Source organism: Heptranchias perlo, chromosome 25 (genome assembly GCF_035084215.1).
Source record: "Heptranchias perlo isolate sHepPer1 chromosome 25, sHepPer1.hap1, whole genome shotgun sequence".
NCBI lineage: Eukaryota > Metazoa > Chordata > Chondrichthyes > Hexanchiformes > Hexanchidae > Heptranchias > Heptranchias perlo.
Genome location: NC_090349.1, coordinates 44,749,066 through 44,769,324, shown reverse-complemented (window position 1 = coordinate 44,769,324; position 20,259 = coordinate 44,749,066). Strand labels below are relative to the sequence as shown.

At 47.0% G+C, this 20,259-nt stretch overlaps 1 protein-coding gene across 1 annotated transcript in view; it reads left to right on the top strand.

Annotated features, from left to right (window-relative positions):
- The first annotated feature begins 516 nt into the window (after positions 1–516).
- mmp17a (matrix metallopeptidase 17a) overlaps positions 517–20,259 on the top strand; it is a 35,091-nt gene continuing 15,348 nt past the window's right edge. Inside the window, exons 1-5 of the mRNA XM_068006266.1 lie at positions 517–571; positions 3,242–3,371; positions 8,307–8,590; positions 13,089–13,265; positions 18,714–18,813. Of these exons, the coding sequence (XP_067862367.1) occupies positions 532–571; positions 3,242–3,371; positions 8,307–8,590; positions 13,089–13,265; positions 18,714–18,813 (731 nt within the window). The 5' untranslated portion in view covers positions 517–531. The remainder of the gene's footprint in view (positions 572–3,241; positions 3,372–8,306; positions 8,591–13,088; positions 13,266–18,713; positions 18,814–20,259) is intronic.

Here is a 20,259-nt window from a genome sequence, read left to right as displayed (position 1 = left end):
TGCTTTTCCTCTCACCGTCGCACCAACAAACCCTCAAAAAGGTTAAAGTTCACACGCACACACTGTGCGGATATGAGTATTGAGATCACATGACCAACGACGGTGTCTATTATTCTTTATTTACAAATCAGAGGTGCAATTAGCCACATCTGGATTCCCAATTAGCCACATGTGGCTAACGGCTAAGGTATTGAGACAAACACTGGCGTAGGTTATGTGGATATTATTATTTCCCAAGCTTTCAACCTTTAACATGGGTCCCTCCAGGGGATACTAAATAAATATTTGGACTGTAAGAACAATTTTGTCTCTCCACTACTAATGGATTTTAGCCGATTCTGACAGTTTGGAAACACTGAATGAATAGTATTGACTGGATTGCTAGTCAAAACTTCAAGTTAACGGAACTGCATTAAATTGTCACCTTTTATTCCACAGGAATGGTTGACTAAGTTTGGTTACCTGCCTCCTCCAGATCCTGTTACTGGACAACTTCAAACACAAGAAGCATTAACAAAAGCCATTAAAGCCATGCAAAAATTCGGTGGACTTGAAATTAATGGAGTGATAGGTATGTGCTATTATTTTGAAAGTGTATAAAGCCGAATTACATTTCAAAGAAACTTATTTTTACTTACAGTGCATTGTAACTTCTTTTGTAGAATGCGATTTCTGGTTTTGAAGATTCCCTGTCAATCTTGGACCCATTGATAATTTCAGAATGCCTGTAAACACGGGAGGCAATTAATACCAGACATCTAGAGGAACTGCTCTATAAAAGATTTAGAACAGAGGGCAGGAGAAACTTCTTCACACACAGAGTTGTGAGGCTGTGGGATTCACTTCCAGGGTTAGTGGCTGAGGCAGAAACTGTCAACATTTCCAGATTAGATTGGAGAGGTGGATGCAGGAAAAGAGGTGGAAGAGATATAGGAACTGGGCGGGTAAATGTGATTAGGATTATTTACTCGCGTGGCGGGCTAACGCTGACATGGACTGGTTGGGCCAAATGGCCTATTTCTGTGTTGTAACTTCCATGTATAATTCCTCATTCTTGTGCTGGTAGATAGAAATGTCTAGTTTTTATAAAACAGTACACTGTACAGAAACAGTACATGCAGAACATGACTTCAAACTGAACCCTGATGGCAGAACAAGGAGCCACAGATTCAAATTGGCAAAAGGCAAATTTGGATTTCAAACATCGATCAACACTTGGGAGGGTATTGCTGGCAAAAAAACCCTGAAATCATTCAAGGAACAGTTGTCTGCAGTAATGGGGACCTGTAGTCTGTCGTGTCTTTCGAGATGCATGAGCTAGGATGGCCCAAATTATCTTGCTGGTCTGTATCTATCTTTGTAAAGTTGGGAGCCATCACTTTATCACTGCACAGAATCCGATGGTGTGCAGTCCACTATTTTTCTACATCGTAGGAAGGGTGACTTGAACTATCTTCTGTAAGAACAAGACGGTAGGTAGACTATGATCAGAATTGATATACACTGTAATGGACCGTCTACTGTTAGGAGTTAAAATGACCTCAGATTGTCCATCCTGCTGGTTAAACATGAATTCAACTAGTTGGGGTAAATATTCATCTTCACCACATGGATGGAGATCTAAGGATGGACAGGAAACTTTCATCCAATAAATATTTTGATATTGGATGAGCGGAAAGCTGTATCTACATTTTTTTAAAAATTCATTCTTAGCATTTATTATCTATCCCCAGTTGCCCTGAATTGAGTGGCTTGCTAGGCCACTTCAGAGAACAGGAAAGAGTAGTCATATATAGGCCAGACATAAGATTTCCTTCCCAAAAGGAAGAACATTAGCAACGCAGATTTTTTTAAAACTGAACTCAAATTCTCAAACTACCCATGGGTGGGATTTGAACTCCCGTTCTGATCTGGATTATTGGTCCAGGCCTCTGGATTGCTCGACTAGTAATATAACCACTACACTAGCACACCCATATATATGGACTTGTACCCATTTACTTGTGTACTTGTGCTGCCTTGTGTTTCAAAGGAGCAACCATGTTGAGAGTTGGGGAGTGAAGGGAAGGGCATGAAAGACAATACCCCTCACATCCCTAATGGTTTGTACTGGGTTCCGATTACACCATCCCTCCAGTCCCTCGCCCAACAACACTAACCAACATGGCTGACATCGATGCCAAGCCTGATCTTCTGCTCACGACCACACACACACACTTTCCAGTAGGGATTGTTTGATAGCGATCAAGAATGAGAACTCAACTATATTTTTTCCCCTCTGTGCTCAAGGTTTCAAAGGCCAATTGTATCAGCCTGACTGCTGCCCTGGTTGTGAACACCTCTAAAACTGAACCTGGGTCCTGTCTGGTCTGCCTCGCCCAGCACCATGCCAGGCAGTGCATATCGCATCTGAGCCACCGGGACCCCCCCCACGTTAACCAAATTTGTAGGCGAGTTTCTTTTATCGGTGATTGGATTAGAACTTTGTGGGAGACACAAAATTTACATAACCCCAAAATGCTCAAAACGCTTTTACACACCAACAAAAATCTTATCTGACACGAACACAGTGCCTTCCCCAGCCAAAGTAAACCTCATTTTAAAAATCAGACTCTGCTCCATGTCTGTACTTACAGTATTTTGAGTGATTCCCCTGGTCCCTTTTGCAGGATAATCCTCAGAGTTTCCCAAGTTTCCAATACTCTTTTGCAAAGCCTATCAAAACCTTTCTATTGGGAGGGTATTTTCTAGCACTGCTTTTAATATCTAAGTTTAATTGTTAGTACACTTCAAAGCAATAGATATATAAAAGCCTTGTGTTTTAGCACGTATCAGAAACCAATGTGTCTTTCCTTGTTTCCCCTGCCTCCTCTCCTCGTCTCCTTTCCCCATTCCCTTTCCCCATTCCCTTTCCTTTCTCTATCCCCTTTTATTCCCATTTCCCGTTGCCCTATCCTCCTTCCTCTTCCCTTTCCCCTTCCTCTTCTCCCTTCTCTTCTTCCCCTTCCATTTTTCTCATCCGTTTCCCCTTTTCTTCATGGAATCTTTGCAGCACAGAAGGAGGCCATTCAGCCCATCACGCCCGTGTCATCGTTCCTCTTCCTCTCCGTTAGTGAAACATTGCGGGAGAAATAGTTATTGAAACCTTTGTGAAGGAATCTAGTGCAAAGAATGTTCACTCACCCTTGTTCATTTATTTCATTCCTGTGTGAAGAAGCAACTTGACTTGTTTGAATTGTAGATGAAGACACACTGACATTAATGAAAACCCCTCGCTGTTCCCTGCCTGATATCGCTGAACCAGAAAGAATCAGAAGGAAGAGAACTGTTCAACCTGGGACTAAATGGAATAAAAGGAATATATCCTGGAGGTAATTGTCAATCTTTAATTGCATCTTTGTGTTTGGGTTATTAATGCACGGTCCTGACAAGATGAAAGCTGCTTCAGTTAATCAGATGTTAAATTTATTGACATTAGCAATTTAGGAACAAGAATACTTGCTCGGAGAAATGTAATCTTTTAAGTGCTACGAATAATTTCACTCTTTCTTATTATAAATGCTTGGTGCTTATCCAGTTACCTTCTTTATTTTTCTTCCATTGCTCTTACCACTTAAACCAGATCTTTTTTTCGAATCATTTGAAAGCAACAATTTGAGGTCCACTCCTTAAAGACGTCCTCTCCCCAGAGATGGGGTCCTGGCAGGGCGTGGAATCTCTTTGTTCTGATCCCCACCTTTCCCAGTTTTGGTTGCTGCCCCTGCAGAAGGCCAGATATTACCCCGCGGGGATACGGAGGGCCATCAGAGAGTGTGTCACTGGAGTCACTCACCTCGAGCAGCAAAAACACTTCTTGCAACTGTCTTAATGGGGGAATGGGACTTTCTGCAGGGAACCTTAAAGAAGGGAAGGAGAATTTTAAAAAGTGTAGGGTAGAATATAAATGGGTCAAAATCATTTAGAATTACATAAAAGTTTACAGCACAGGAACAGGCCATTCAGTCCAACAGGTCCATGCTGGTGTTTATGCTCCACACGAGCCTCCTCCCTCTTTACTTCATCTCACCCTCTCAGCATATCCTTCTATTCCTTTCTCCCCCATATACATTTCTAGCTTCCCCTTAAATGCACCTATGATGCATGAAAGTTACATCTTTCAGAAACTTTACTCTCTCCACGCAACCCAATCCCACTCATTATCAAGCTTGTCCTTCAGTTCGATTTGCTTCCTGGTAGAATGTGGCACACATCCAATTTTCACCTTCCCCAAAAGAAAGGAGGTCGTTATGGGAAATGCCAGTCTAAGATAAGAATGTTGGTGCCCATATCATGCCATTCTTTGATATACTAGCGCACCACATTAAAGGGTGAGGAACACCAAGCTCCAACACACCAGACTATTGATAAATGGCCTCTTTATAACACATGAACAAGGAATTTCCTTTTGGTCAACTGCAGTTTTTCACTGATTAAACTTTCAGTGATGATATCTCAAGATACCAGTTCCCTTTTTGTGAATGTCAAGATGTTGGAGTTAACTGAGAGCTGAACCTTCTTTACAAAGGTTAAGGAAAGAAACAATCAAATTCTTCCTGCGCTTTAGCCTGGAATTTGAGCCAGGTTTAGCATTGTTTTCCAGCACAATAGGAACAGGATGAGGCCATTCAGCCCCTCGAGCCTGTTATGCCATTCAATTAGATCATGGCTGATCTGGACTTCAAATCCATTTTCTCCATATCCCTTAATACCTTTACCGAATGAAAATCTATCGATCTCAGTCTTGAAATTGGCCCACAGCATCCACAGCCTTTTGGGGGAGAGAATTTCAGATTCCCACTCCCCTTTGTGTGAAGAAGTGCTTCCTGATTTCACTCCTGAACGGCCTGGCTCTAATTTTAAGACTATGCCCCCTTGTTGTGAATTCCCCCACCAGAGGAAATAGTTTCTCTGTATCTACCCTATCGGAGGAGCACACTCTACTTTCCACCCTGAGAAGGCTCAGTTTATAACGTCTGAAAATGTGAAGAAAAATATTTTCAGTTTTGCCCCTTGAGTCCTGACAACTAATGGCCTGTGTACCCTTGAGTTTACCCAAGGACACAATCTTCATGCATGTGTCCCTGGCAGGCTACTGAACCACGAGATCAGAGCTAAGCATAGCCTATCTGTCCTCACCTGATGTCCAGACATGTGCCCTTTCTATTAGGGGTCATTGACAAACAGGGGTGAAAACCAACCCTAATTTTTCTCCCCCGCCTCCAAAGACCACGGAAACAAGACCTGGTTCAATGAGGAGTGTAGAAGAGCATGCCAGGAGCAGCACCAGGCGTACCGAAAAATGAGGTGCCAACCTGGTGAAGCTGCAACTCAGGACTACATGCATGCTAAACAGCGGAAGCAACATGCTATAGACAGAGCTAAGCGATTCCACAACCAACGGATCAGATCAAAGCTCTGCAGTCCTGCCACATCCAGTCGTGAATGGTGGTGGACAATTAAACAACTAACGGGAGGAGGAGGCTCTGCAAACATCCCCATCCTCAATGATGGCGGAGTCCAGCACGTGAGTGCAAAAGACAAGGCTGAAGCGTTTGCAACCATCTTCAGCCAGAAGTGCCGAGTGGATGATCCATCTCGGCCTCCTCCCGATATCCCCACCATCACGGAAGCCAGTCTTCAGCCAATTCGATTCACTCCACGTGATATCAAGAAACGCCTGAGTGCACTGGATACAGCAAAGGCTATGGGCCCTGACAACAACCCGGCTGTAGTGCTGAAGACTCATGTTCCAGAACTAGCTGCGCCTCTAGCCAAGCTGTTCCAGTACAGCTACAGCACTGGCATCTACCCGACAATGTGGAAAATTGCCCAGGTATGTCCTGTCCACAAGAAGCAGGACAAATCCAATCCGGCCAATTACTGCCCCATCAGGCTACTCTCAATCATCAGCAAAGTGATGGAAGGTGTCGTCGACAGTGCTATCAAGCGGCACTTACTCACCAATAACCTGCTCACCGATGCTCAGTTTGGGTTCCGCCAGGACCACTCGGCTCCAGACCTCATTACAGCCTTGGTCCAAACATGGACAAAAGAGCTGAATTCCAGAGGTGAGGTGAGAGTGACTGCCCTTGACATCAAGGCAGCATTTGACCGAGTGTGGCACCAAGGAGCCCTGGTAAAATTGAAGTCAATGGGAATCAGGGGGAAAGCTGTCCAGTGGCTGGAGTCATACCTAACGCAAAGGAAGATGGTAGTGGTTGTTGGAGGCCAATCATCTCAGCCCCAGGACATTGCTGCAGGAGTTCCTCAGGGCAGTGTCCTAGGCCCAACCATCTTCAGCTGCCTCATCAATGACCTTCCCTCCATCATAAGGTCAGAAATGGGGATGTTCTCTGATGATTGCACAGTGTTCAGTTCCATTCGCAACCCCTCAGATAATGAAGCAGTCCGTGCCCACATGCAGCAAGACCTGGACAACATCCAGGCTTGGGCTGATAAGAGGCAAGTAACATCGGTGCCAGACAAGTGCCAGGCAATGACCACCTCTAACAAGAGAGAGTCTAACCACCTCGCCTTGACATTCAACAGCATTACCATCGCCGAATCCCCCACCATCAACATCCTGGGGGTCACCATTGACCAGAAACTTAACTGGACCAGCCATATAAATACTGTGGCTACAAGAGCAGGTCAGAGGCTGGGTATTCTGCGGCGAGTGACTCACCTCCTGACTCCCCAAAGCCTTTCCATCATCTACAAGGTACAATTCAGGAGTGTGATGGAATACTCTCCACTTGCCTGGATGAGTGCAGCTCCAAAAACACTCAAGAAGCTCGACACCATCCAGGACAAAGCAGCCCACTTGATTGGCACCCCATCCACCACCCGAAACATTCACTCCCTTCACCACCGGCACACTGTGGCTGCAGTGTACACCATCCACAGGATGCACTGCAGCAACTCGCCAAGGCTTCTTCGACAGCACCTCCCAAACCTGCGACCTCTACCACCTAGAAGGACAAGGGCAGCAGGCACGTGAGAACAACACCACCTGTACGTTCCCCTCCAAGTAACACACCATCCCGACTTGGAAATATATCGCCGTTCCTTCATCGTCGCTGGGTCAAAATCCTGGAACTCCCTTCCTAACAGCACTGTGGGAGAACCTTCACCACACGGACTGCAGCGGTTCAAGAAGGCGGCTCACCACCACCTTCTCAAGGGCAATTAGGGATGGGCAATAAATGCCGGCCTCGCCAGCGACGCTCACATCCCATGAATGAATAAAAAAAAGACCAATTTTGACACCCCAACTGCAGCCCTGATTGAGGTCAGCTAATTCTACACTGGCAAGGGGTAAAACCCAAGACTTTCCAGGTCCATTTGGCTCAGTATACCACACTAAATGTTGCTTTTATCCATTGAGCCATTTTATATAATCATGCAGCACAGAAGGAGGCCATTCGGCCCATCATGCCTGTGCCAGTTCTTTGAAAGAGCTATCCAATTAGTCCCACTCCTCTGCTCTTTCCCCGTAGCCCTGCAAATTTTTCCTTTTCAAGTATTTATCCAATTCCCTTTTGAAAGTTATTATTGAATCTGCTTCCACCGCCCTTTCAGGCAGTGCATTCCAGATCATAACAACTCGCTGCATTAAAAAAATTCTCTTCATCTCCCCCACTGGTCCTTTTGCCAATTATCTTAAATCTGTGTCCTCTGGTTACTGACCCTCCTGACAGTGGAAACAGTTTCTCCTTATTTGCTCTATCAAAACCTCTTATGATTTTGAAGACCTCTATTAATTCTCCCCTTAACCTTCTCTGTTCTGAGGTGAACAATCCCAGCTTCTCCAGTCTCTCCACAGAACTGAAGTCCCTCATCCCTGGTACCATTCTAGTAAATCTCCTCCGCACCCTCTCCAAGGCCCTTTTTGCAGCTCTTTATACAGAGATATAAACTGGGACAAAAAAATTCAAGGGGATGCTCCATTAGTGGCCCCTGCGATGTTTGTTTGAGAGTTCTCTTTTAATTCTGCTCATGGTCTTATTTAAAACTGGTTAATGTATGCAGTAATAAATGGCCAATGTTGGCATGCTTGCTTTCAATCAATTCAGGCTTACAACTGGTTATTGATATTATAATCTTAATGCAAATGTCGGTTTCTAAAAGAGCTGCCATTTGTCACCTGAAGCCTAAATAGACTGAAGTGTATTTCCATTAATCTTAACAAGTGATTCATTACATTTTTTGTCACTAATTAGCAGTAACGAGGTTCGAGCCTCACAGCTTACATTTTCCATCTGCAGAGTCAGAACGTTTCCTAAGGATTCCCAATTGAGCCATGACACCATCCGTGCACTCATGTATTATGCCCTGAAGGTTTGGAGTGACATAGCACCACTGAACTTCCACGAGGTGGCGGGGAACGACGCGGACATTCTGATTGACTTCTCAAAGAACCACCACAACGACGGTTACCCCTTCGATGGCCCGGGGGGTGCTGTCGCCCATGCCTTCTTCCCAGGGGACAACCCCATTGCAGGAGATACGCATTTCGATGATGACGAGGCTTGGTCGTTCAGATCTTCAGGTACGTCAAATCCTAAAGCTGGTGGCACGAGTGAATGGGGACCTTTTAAGTGTCAGTCCGTGGCTCGGTGGGTGGCGCTCTCACCTCAGAGTCAGAAGATTATGGGTTCGAGTCCCGCTCCAGAGAATTGAGCACATAATCCAGGCTGACGCTCCCAGTGAGGGAGTGCTGCACTGTCAGAGTGTGCCGTCTTTCGGATGAGATGTTAAACCAAGAGCCCTCTCAGGTGGAAGTAAAAGATCCCATGGCACTATTTCGAAGAAGAGCAGGGGAGTTCTCCCCGGTGTCCTGGGCCAATATTCATCTCTCAACTAACATCAGTAAAAAAACAGATTATCTGGTCATTATTTGATTGCTGTTTGTGGGATCTTGCTGTGCGCAAATTGGCTGCTGCATTTCCTACGTTACAACAGTGACTGCACTTCAAAAGTACTTCATTGGCTGCAAAGAGCTTTGGGACTTCCTGAGGTGGTAAAATGCGCTTTAGAAATGCAAGTTCTTTCTTTCGTTAAATTCATTCACTTCTGAGACCTGGTATCAAATCCGACCCAAACTAATGGGGATGAAAGTTCTTTTAGTTTGTCGTTGTCTCTGTTGCAGTCTCTAACTCGATATCTCTCCCCCCCAACTGTTTGACTCAACCTAACTCCTGTTGAATTTGAGACTGATTTAAAATGGCTCGGGTTCCATGGTGGAGACTTCTGATGGCTCTTGATAAATGCAGAGTGGAAATGACCTGTCCAAACCAGGAAGATCCTAGGTCCGGAGTTGGTTGATCTTAGCCACGGAGGCCGTAGGCACCAATTATCTGGGTTGGAGAGGACAAAATGAGCCCTGCTCCCGATCACTGTCTGGTGATTCCTGATGGAGATCGTGTGTCAACTGAGGGAAGCGTCAGGTTTGCCTGTAACCTGCCCCCTTCCCCAGGTGTTAAAAACCTGCTGACATTCACACACAAGCAACGTCAACTTGGCTGAGGTATCGGAGTGAAGCCAATATCTACGGTTTGGTTCTCCAGCATGAATCAACATCATTGACGCCAGATTTAATAAAACTGAATTCAAATTCTCAAATTGCCATGGTGGGATTCAATAGTCCAGACCTCTGGTTACTAATCCAGTAACATAACCACTACACTACCATACTGCCTTTTAAAAAATATTTTGAATATTGGCAGCTTTAACCATTTCATCTGTGAACAATTAACTATAAAGAACTATCTGCATACAGGATCTACATCAAACCTTTGGTATCAAAGTGCAGTCAATAGTGGGTACCTGGAGCAGCGTCTAGTCTGTAATCTAATTAAGGGGTTCAGATCATGTCAGAACGCAGAAGTAAAGCTCAAGGGGATTATCGCCAGCATCTGAGCACTGAGATGTGATTATTGCCTTGAAACGGCAGCCAACTCACGTCAACACTCAGCTCACCGACCGACACATTGCAGTTCAGGGCTTGTATCGTGGGAATTACAGCAAAATGTCGTACAGCACAGAAGGAGGCCATTCAGCCCATCGTGCCTGTGCCGGCTCTTTGAAAGAGCTGTCCAATTAATCCCACTCTCCCTGCTCTTTCCCCATAGCCCTGTAAATTTTTCCTTTTCGAGTACCTATCCAATTCCCTTTTGAAAGTTATTATTGAATCTGCTTCCACCGCCCTTTCAGGCAGTGAATTCCAGGTCATAAAAACTCGCTGCGTAAAAGTATTTCTCCTCATCTCCCCTCTGGTTCTTTTTGCCAATTACCTTAAATCTGTGTCCTCTGGTTACTGACCCTCCTGCCACTGGAAACAGTTTCTCCTTATTTACTCTGTCAAAACCCCATATCATTTTGAACGCCTCTATTAAATCTCCCCTTCACCTTCTCTGCTCCATTTTAAAGTAATTGTTTGGAGTTGTTTAAATCACTGAACCTATGGTATAAATAAGGTACATTTGGCACTGAGCAGTTTGCCAGAAATAAACTATTAGTGACCGGCTTCTGTGCAACTAACTTGATCTCCAGGCCTCGTAACTTGTGCAACTGAAGTTACTTGGTTTATTTTTTCAGGATGGTGCAGATTCCTCGCACGTATCTGGTGAGTGATTGGGACGGGAACAAAAAAAAAATGCATCAATGTCAGTAGTACATTGACGCGCTCCCTAGACACAATGACCAAGCAGGGGGACCATCGTCCCAAATCTCTGAGGAAATCTGCACAGATACAGGTGTCGCTCTCATCAGAAGAAATTGCTAGGGAGACGAGAGAAAGCATTAAATCCACATAAAACCCGCCTGCGACAGCCCCAGGCCTAGGAGGGCATTTAAACATACCAACTACAGTAGATTCTCAACAGGGTTCTATTGCATTACGTTGCCACACTGCTGGGAGTGTGATTTACAGTTCAATTATATCTTTGTCTTGTTTTTCTGTTTGTGTCCGTTCTGCTGTGTAATGTTATTAACCTTGTAAAAGGTAATTGTAGCGCCGATTTTAACTGCTAGCGCCCAGCGAGGATTGCCGGGGGGGTGGGGGGGGGAGGATGCGGGGGGGGGTTAAAATGAGGGGCAGGGTCCTGCCCTGAGCCTCGAGCCCCCGCTCACGCGATCTCTACTCCTGGGTTTCAGGAGGCCGCGAGGCCTTCGCCGCAGGCTGTCGAGGGCTCTCATTAAAATGCCGAGGTCGGGGCCTGATGACCTTATTCAGACCCCGACGCCATTTTAACTTGGAGACGCGCGGTTCGGCGCCCGGTGCTAGGGGCTCACCAGGAACGCCGGGCGCGGAGGAGCAGCTGGTCTAGAAGAGGGCCGGTAAGGTGAGGGAATTTTGTATGTTTAGCTTTCCCCTTGTGGGCCAGGAGTGAGCAGGAGCGTTCCGAAAACCTTGGGGCCTTTCCTGCCCCGGGCCTTCCCCCCTCCCCTGACAATTCAGTTCAGTTCAGTTCAGTTCAGCAACAAAACTAACTATTGCCGTGTTAAATTCTGCATCTGAAGGGATCCCTTTCCCCCTTCTCTCTTCGGAGGGCATGGGCCATGATGGTCAGCAGGTGGCATCTCGCTCAAATGTCCAGTCTTCTGGTGCTGAGGCCAAAGTTGTCCACTTCTGCCGTCCTTAATAGTGGCAGGGATCACTCCTGTAACGACTGACGATTATTAACTGTAAAAAAAAAACAGTTTTTAAACACATTGGGGTAAGTTTTCTATTGCTATCATGGAGCTTCACCAGAAGAGAGCATGTATGTATCCCGTGGGCAAGGCCCTTCAATTTCTGTTCATGCATTTTCCAATCTGCACTCCCAAAGGACCAGATTCTGCTCCAAGTGCAGAGAAGTAGAAAATCGAGCACTGTAAAGTTTATTTATATATCTTCAACAAAATCTAGATGAAATTCGAAGAGGTGTTCATGTCCCTTTGCCATGTTTGTTGATGAGCTATTTGGATGAGCTTTCACTTTGGCACAGATTGGTAAAATGTCACATTCTCCCACCGAAAGGAACCAATCTTTCAATTGGTGATAAATCATTTCTTTTTTTATCCGTTTTCAGGATGTGGGCATCGCTGGGAAGGCCGGCATTTATTACCCATTGCTAGTTGCCCCGAGAAGGTGGCAGTGGGCCGCCTTCTTCTTGAATCTTTGTGGTGGGTTTGATACAACTGAGGGGCTTGCTAGGCCACTTCAGAGTCAACCACGTTGGTGTGGGACTAGAGTCACACGTAGGCCCAGACCGGGTAAGGACGGCAGGCTTCCTTCCCTAAAGGGATATTAGTGAACCAGTTGGGTTTTTACAACAGGCCGACAGCTTCACGGTCACTTTTACTAAAATCCGCTATTTTTTTTCCAATTTAAAAAAAAATTGAATTCAAATTCTCAAACTGCCCATGGTGGGATATGAACTTGACCTCTAACTGGATTACTAGTCCAGTAACATAACCACTACACTGCCATCCCCATGTCACTTCTGCTAATTATGTAATAGACTCGGAGATCCCATCAAATCTAATAGCGTTCTTCCAACTGTATTGAAATCTTTGGCTTGGGAGGCAGTAAAACATTTTGGAATCTATTTGTAGTAACAACAACAACTTGCATTTATATAGCGCCTTTAACGTAGTAAAACGTCCCAAGGCGCTTCACAGGAGCGATTATCAGACAAAAATTGATACAGAGCCACATAAGGAGATATGAGGACAGGTGACCAAAAGCTTGGTCAAAGAGGTAGGTTTTAAAGCCGACTTAAAGGAGGACGGAGAGGCAGAGAGGTTTAGGGAGAGAATTCCAGGACTTAGGGCCCAGGCAGCTGAAGGCACAGCCGCCAGTGGTGGAATGATGAAAACTGGGGATTAGCAAGAGGCCAGAATTGGAGGAGCGGAGAGATCTCGGAGGGTTGTAGGGCCGGAGGAGGTTACAGAAATAGGGAGGGGGCGAGGCCACGGAGGGGTTTGAAAACAGAGGATGAGAAGTAAAATGATGACTGGTGATCCACGAGCCAGTTTCAGAAGGTGTCTTTCTTTTTTTGCAGATCCTCATGAGATGGACCTGTTTGCTGTAGCAGTCCATGAATTTGGGCATGCCATTGGACTTTCCCATTTCTCAACCAATGAATCCATAATGAGACCCTATTACCAAGGCCCTGTGGGTGATCCACTCAAGTATCACCTGCCTTATGATGACCAACTGAGAATCTGGCAGATATACGGTTAGGACTTATTCCTTTTGCTTCTTTCTTTCATTTAATCTCTAGGGGGACGGTGGAAACAGTTAGTATTGATTAATTGAAATGCAAATTAGATTGATTCCTTTCAGAGAATAACATTTTGGGATACGGTCTATGAGTAATTTGAGACACGACGTGTGGTGAGTGTAACAGGCTCGGGAGGAACAGGTGACTTTGGACCTCTGGTTCCCAAATCTCTCCCCCACTGGGGGTTTTCCTCACCTCATGTCTGGGCCTGTTGGAGACTCACTGATCGAGATTGATTGCTCTGGTTAGTCATTATCGTTGTATCCTACAGGATGGGAGAAGGTGAACTAGATGGACCTTGGTCTTTTCTCGTCTAGCAATTCCCACGTTCCCATTTCCTGTTACACTGATCATTCGCAGACTTTGAGAAAACCTTCTCAATTAAAAAGAATATATAATTCCAGCTAAGAATGCTCTTGACACAATTCTCTTCCATTCCCTGTTGCCATTTATTTCACTTGAGTGCCTGAATGTGACGCACTTAACCTTGTTCATCAGCTGAGTAGTTACGCTAAAGGATTTATAAATTCTCTGGCCCAATCAATCACTGCGAGAATTTAATAAAAATCGAACTGTCTGGAAGAATATATTTGACTTCCAGCTGTATTCCTGGTCAGGAGGTTCAACCTTCACAGCCGTCTAACACGAATATATTACTTGTGACAGCCTGTGATATTAAAAGGTTATATTTAAACCTCTCTTTATTGTTTTGTTTGGAGCTAAGAAGGAATGTGACAGGGATTGGCCATGCATTGATCCGTCTGGATGAAAGTATCTGCACGTCTCACAGATCCTGATCACAGATAGGTCCGGGTGACCAACACTGGTGCAAATAACATTTTATTAAATTCTAATACAGGCCGATTTTAACTCAGGGCAGGAATCGGGGGGGTTGTGGGGGCGCGGGGGGGGGAAGTGAACGGTGAAATGCTCATCACCCCCTGGGAGATTTTAACTCATTCGCCCCGACATTGACACCGGCCCGAAGCCGGTGGGAATGATGTCACCGTTGGGAATGATGTCATTGCCAGGGGGCGGGGGTCAGAATTGATGTTGCTGGGGTGGGGGGTTCAGGCCTCTGGGGACCCCTGGTCCCCCCCGGCAAGGTAGGTGGGGACTGGGAGGAGGTGGGGTGAGTTAGCGGGGCCGTGATCGGGGGAGATGTGGGGGGAATGCCCGAGGTATCCTGCTCCTCCTGGCCCACAAGAAACATTTTTTTAAAAAAAGTTTATAAAAGGCTTACCTGGGCCTCCTGCGGCTGGGCTTTTGCTGACGGACCAGAGACTGCACAGGCCGTAATCGGGGCCCGCGGTTAAAAAGGCGTGTGCGCATACCGGTGATGGCATCTGGACACGACACAGTCATTTAAATCAGACCCTGCTCCCCTGGGGCTGGGTGAACTTCCAGTGCCTGAAGTCAGGTGAGAGGTGGGAATGCATTGGGAATGTGGCACGAGCCCCCCCTCCCCTCCTCGCACCCACCCCCCGCCCCGCATCATTCCTGAAGGCGAGGATGGGGTGTGTTAAAAGCAGCCCCTAACTGTTAGGTAACAAATTACCCCAAGTGGAAATCAAACTTGAGCACATAATCCAGGCCGACACTCCCAGCGCCAGTACTGAGGGAGCGCCGCACTGTCGGAGGGTCAGTACTGAGGGAGTGCTGCACTGTCGGAGGGTCAGTACTGAGGGAGCGCTGCACTGTCGGAGGGTCAGTACTGAGGGAGTGCTGCACTGTCGGAGGGTCAGTTCTGAGGGAGCGCTGCACTGTCGGAGGGTCAGTACTGAGGGAGTGCTGCACTGTCGGAGGGTCAGTACTGAGGGAGCGCCACACTGTCGGAGGGTCAGTACTGAGGGAGCGCCGCACTGTCGGAGGGTCAGTACTGAGGGAGCGCTGCACTGTCGAAGGGTCAGTACTGAGAGAGTGCTGCACTGTCGGAGGGTCAGTTCTGAGGGAGCGCTGCACTGTCGGAGGGTCAGTACTGAGGGAGCTCTGCACTGTCAGAGGGTCAGTACTGAGGGAGCACCGCGCTGTCGGAGGGTCAGTACTGAGGGAGCGCCGCGCTGTCGGAGGGTCATTACTGAGGGAGCGCCGCGCTGTCGGAGGGTCAGTACTGAGGGAGCGCCGCACTGTCGGAGGGTCAGTACTGAGGGAGCGCCGCACTGTCGGAGGGTCAGCACTGAGGGTGTGCTGCACTGTCGGAGGGTCAGTATTGAGGGTGTACTGCATTGTCGGAGGGTTAGCACTGAGGGAGTGCTGCACCGTCAGCGGTGCTGTCTTCCAGATTAGAGATTAAACCGAGGCCCCATTTGCCCTCTCAGGTGGATGTTAAAGATCCCACAGTATTTGATGAAGAGCAGGGGGCTCTCCCAGTGTTGTGGCCAATACCAACACTCCTCTATCAACCGCTAGAAATAGAATAATTGCACATTTATCTCATTTGTTGTCTGTGGGACCTTGCTGTGCACAAATTGGTTCAATGAGGAGTGTAGAAGAACATGCCAGGAGCAGCACTAGGCATACCTAAAAATGAGGTGCCAACCTAGTGAAGCTACAACAAAGGATTACGTGCATGCTAAACAGCGGAAGCAACATGCTATAGACAGAGCTAAGCGATTCCACAACCAACGGATCAGATCAAAACTCTGCAGTCCTGCCACATCCAGTCGTGAATGGTGGTGGACAATTAAACAACTAATGGGAGGAGGAGGCTCTGCAAACATCCCCATCCTCAATGATGGCGGAGTCACAAGGCTGAAGCGTTTGCAACCATCTTCAGCCAGAAGTGCCGAGTGGATGATCCATCTCGGCCTCCTCCCGATATCCCCACCATCACAGAAGCCAGTCTTCAGCCAATTCGATTCACTCCACGTGATATCAAGAAACGCCTGAGTGCACTGGATACAGCAAAGGCTATGGGCCCCGACCACATCCCAGCTATAGTGCTGAAGACTTGTGCTCCAGAACTAGCTGCGCCTCTAGCCAAGCTGTTCCAGTACAGCTACAACACTGGCATCCACCCGACAATGTGGAAAATTGCCCAGATACGTCCTGTCCACAAAAAGCAGGACAAATCCAATCCGGCCAATTACCGCCCCATCAGTCTACTCTCAATCATCAGCAAAGTGATGGAAGGTGTCGTCGACAGTGCTATCAAGCGGCACTTACTCACCAATAACCTGCTCACCGATGCTCAGTTTGGGTTCCGCCAGGACACTCGGCTCCTGACCTCATTACAGCCTTGGTCCAAACATGGACAAAAGAGCTGAATTCCAGAGGTGAGGTGAGAGTGACTGCCCTTGACATCAAGGCAGCATTTGACCAAGTGTGGCACCAAGGAGCCCTAGTAAAATTGAAGTCAATGGGAATCAGGGGGAAAACTCTTCAGTGGCTGGAGTCATACCTAGCACAAAGGAAGATGGTAGTGGTTGTTGGAGGCCAATCATCTCAGCCCCAGGACATTGCTGCAGGAGTTCCTCAGGGCAGTGTCCTAGGCCCAACCATCTTCAGCTGCCTCATCAATGACCTTCCCTCCATCATAAGGTCAGAAGTGGGGATGTTCGCTGATGATTGCACAGTGTTCAGTTCCATTCGCAACCCCTCAGATAATGAAGCAGTCCGTGCCGGCATGCAGCAAGACCTGGACAACATCCAGGCTTGGGCTGATAAGTGGCAAGTAACATCGGTGCCAGACAAGTGCCAGGCAATGACCACCTCCAACAAGAGAGAGTCTAACCACCTCCCCTTGACATTCAACAGCATTACCATCGCCGAATCCCCCACCATCAACATCCTGGGGGTCACCATTGACCAGAAAGTTAACTGGACCAGCTACCTAAATACTGTGGCTACAAGAGCAGGTCAGAGGCTGGGTATTCTGCGGCGAGTGACTCACCTCCTGAATCCCCAAAGCCCTTCCACCATCTACAAGGCACAAGTCAGGAGTGAGATGGAATACTCTCCATTTGCCTGGATGAGTGCAGCTCCAACAACACTCAAGAAGCTCGACACCATCCAGGACAAAGCAGCCCGCTTGATTAGCACCCCATCCACCACCTTAAACATTCACTCCCTTCACCACCGGCGCACCGTGGCTGCAGTATGTACCATCCACAGGATGCACTGCAGCAACTCGCCAAGGCTTCTTCGACAGCACCTCCCAAACCCGCGACCTCTACCACCTAGAAGGACAAGGGCAGCAGGCACATGGGAAGGGCAATTAAGGATGGGTAATAAATGCTGGCCTTGTCAGCGACACCCACATCCCATGAATGAATAAAAAAAGATTGGCTGCTGCGATTTTGGACATATCAGTGACTGTACTTCAAACGTAATTAATTGGCTGTGAAGCACTTTCCATCATTCTGAGGATGTAATAGGTGCTATATAAACACAGGAAAGCGGGTGCAACACATTCCCAATTTCCACCCGAGTCCCCACGACGTCCCAAGCCTTTCACATCCAATGAATGTAATTTTTTGAAGTGTAGGCACTGTTGTTACAGGTAAATATGGCAGCCAATTTCTACGCAATAGGGTCCCAGCAACCGCAAATGAGATGTGGTGAATTAACTGTTTTTGGTGATGTTGGTTGAGGGATAAATATTGGCCCAGGACACCGGGGAGAACTCCCCCTGCTCTTCTTCAAAATAGTGGCCGTGGGATCTTTTCCGTCCACCTGAGAGGGCAGACGGGGCCTCGGTTCAACGTCTCATCCAAAAGACAGCACCTCCGACAGTGCAGCACTCCCTCAGTACTGTACTGGGAGTGTCGGCCTGGATTATGTGCTCAAGGCTCTGGAGTGGGACTTGAACCCACGACCTTTTGACAGATGGCTGGGTCAATACAGTCAAATTAGCTGAGCGGTACACGCAAGCTGTCGTACGGGTTAAAGTATTTTCCAGAAAATATGGCAAAAGAACCAGGAGCGCATTAAATTATTTCAAGGTAGTTCAGTAAATTGTCATCAGATCTTCCTTACTGTTGCTCTGTGATGTGTGTTCAACAGAGTACAGGCTGATACTGAAAGCTGTAGTAAATTCCCTGGGTATAAAGAGTAAATGGGATAGTCACTGAGCTGGAAAGGATATTGCTAATTAGAAATGTCACTGGTTGATATAATACATATGCATAATGAAGAAGATTGCTCAGATCTAAATGAGAAACCATCTGCCTTTAAAATGGGACTGAAGGATTACTCTAGTAGCCTTCTGCAGCTCTCGATTGTTCTAAACCACTCCCGTTAGCCAGGGATACCACGGGTATGAAATTAAAACCTTTTAGAGGGGACGTTACGTGACTACAATTTCAAACTTAATTTGTTTTTTTTTTAAATTCGGTTTTTGCTCAGGATCGAGATGTTTTTTTAAAATTTAAACTGTGTGTTTTTCTTTCTCTCCGCATCCAGGAGTCAGAGAGCTACTGTTCCCAACCGCCCAACCCGAACTGGAAAACACATCGGACCATCCCGTGCTCCCAGAACCTCCAGAGAACCGGCCAACAGCTCAGTGAGTACCCGGTCTTTAACCGTGGCAGGAGAAAGCGAGGCCGTTTACACGGTCGTTTGACCCCCCCCCCCCGACCTTTTGTAGGCAATTGTGTTGAAGGATGAGAAAACTGTGAAATCGACATCTTTCAACTTTACATTCAGAGGGGTCGATTATCACTTTTTAAAAAGAATTCACTCTGGGGAGGTGGGCCTCGCTGGGTCTATTCCCCAGTCGCTCACATCCTTCACCTCGACCAGCACTTCAGTCATACACCCTCCCTTGCACAGTCACAGGTCACTGCCGGGACACAGAGGTTTGATGCGGCCGAACAGACTGCTTCTTGCTGAGGTACTTCCTGTCCATTCACTTAGCCAATCCCAAGCTGCTGTGGGACAGATGGGCCGACTCAGATCTGAACTAATTACAGGGACAGCAAAGTCTCTGCGATTCTGTTTGTAACTCGCGCCAAAAATCAGCCCTGCACATTTTTTAAAAATTCATTCTCGGGATGTGGGCGTCGCTGGCAAGGCCGGCATTTATTGCCCATCCCTAGTTGCCCCTTGAGAAGGTGGTGGTGAGCCGCCGCCATTTTGAACCGCTGCAGTCCGTGTGGTGAAGGTTCTCCCACAGTGCTGTTAGGAAGGGAGTTCCAGGATTTTGACCCAGTGACGATGAAGGAACGGCCAAGATAAGTCCCACGTCGGAATGATGTGTGTGACTCGGAGGGGATCTTGGAGGTGATGGTGCTCCCATGCACCTGCTGCCCTTGTCCTTCTAGGTGGCGGAGGTCACGGGTTTGGGAAGTGCTGTCGAAGAAGCAACCATTTATAAAACCAGCCATTGTTTTATGTATCATTGCTCTATGTTGAATGAGGCCCGGTAAGTAAAACACGGTCACTTTTCACTTACTAATTTAATGGAATCTTGAAGCCCGGCAATCAAAAAGAGAGAGAAACTCAGGGTTAATGTTTCACGTCAATGACCTTTCATCAGAACTGCTCTGACGTTAACCTTATTTTTCTCTCTCCACAGTAGAGTTGCCAACTCTGGTTGGATATATTCCTGGAGGTTTCACCACATGACCTCCTCCCGCCAACCACCACACTACCGCCATTGGTCACCCAACATGTCCATCCTTGCAATGCCCCGCCTTTCCACTGCCAATCGAAAGTGAACAATCTCTTTGTTACCCAATAGGATGATTCTTGTCTGTCTGTCTGTCAAACAGCCTTTTCTTTCCCGTCTCCAACATTTTTATAACAAATAAGCAAAAGTGCTGCAAGAAAATGACTTTTTTTTTATTGCTCCTGTTATGTATCTCCCGGGTTTTTGCTTCCAGCAGTGTCCTGGTAATTAATCTTCAATTCCTGGAGACTCCAGGACCGTCCTGGAGAGTTGGGAATCGCACTCCACAGATGCTGCCTGACCTGCTGAGTGTTACCGGCATTTTCTGATTTAATTAAA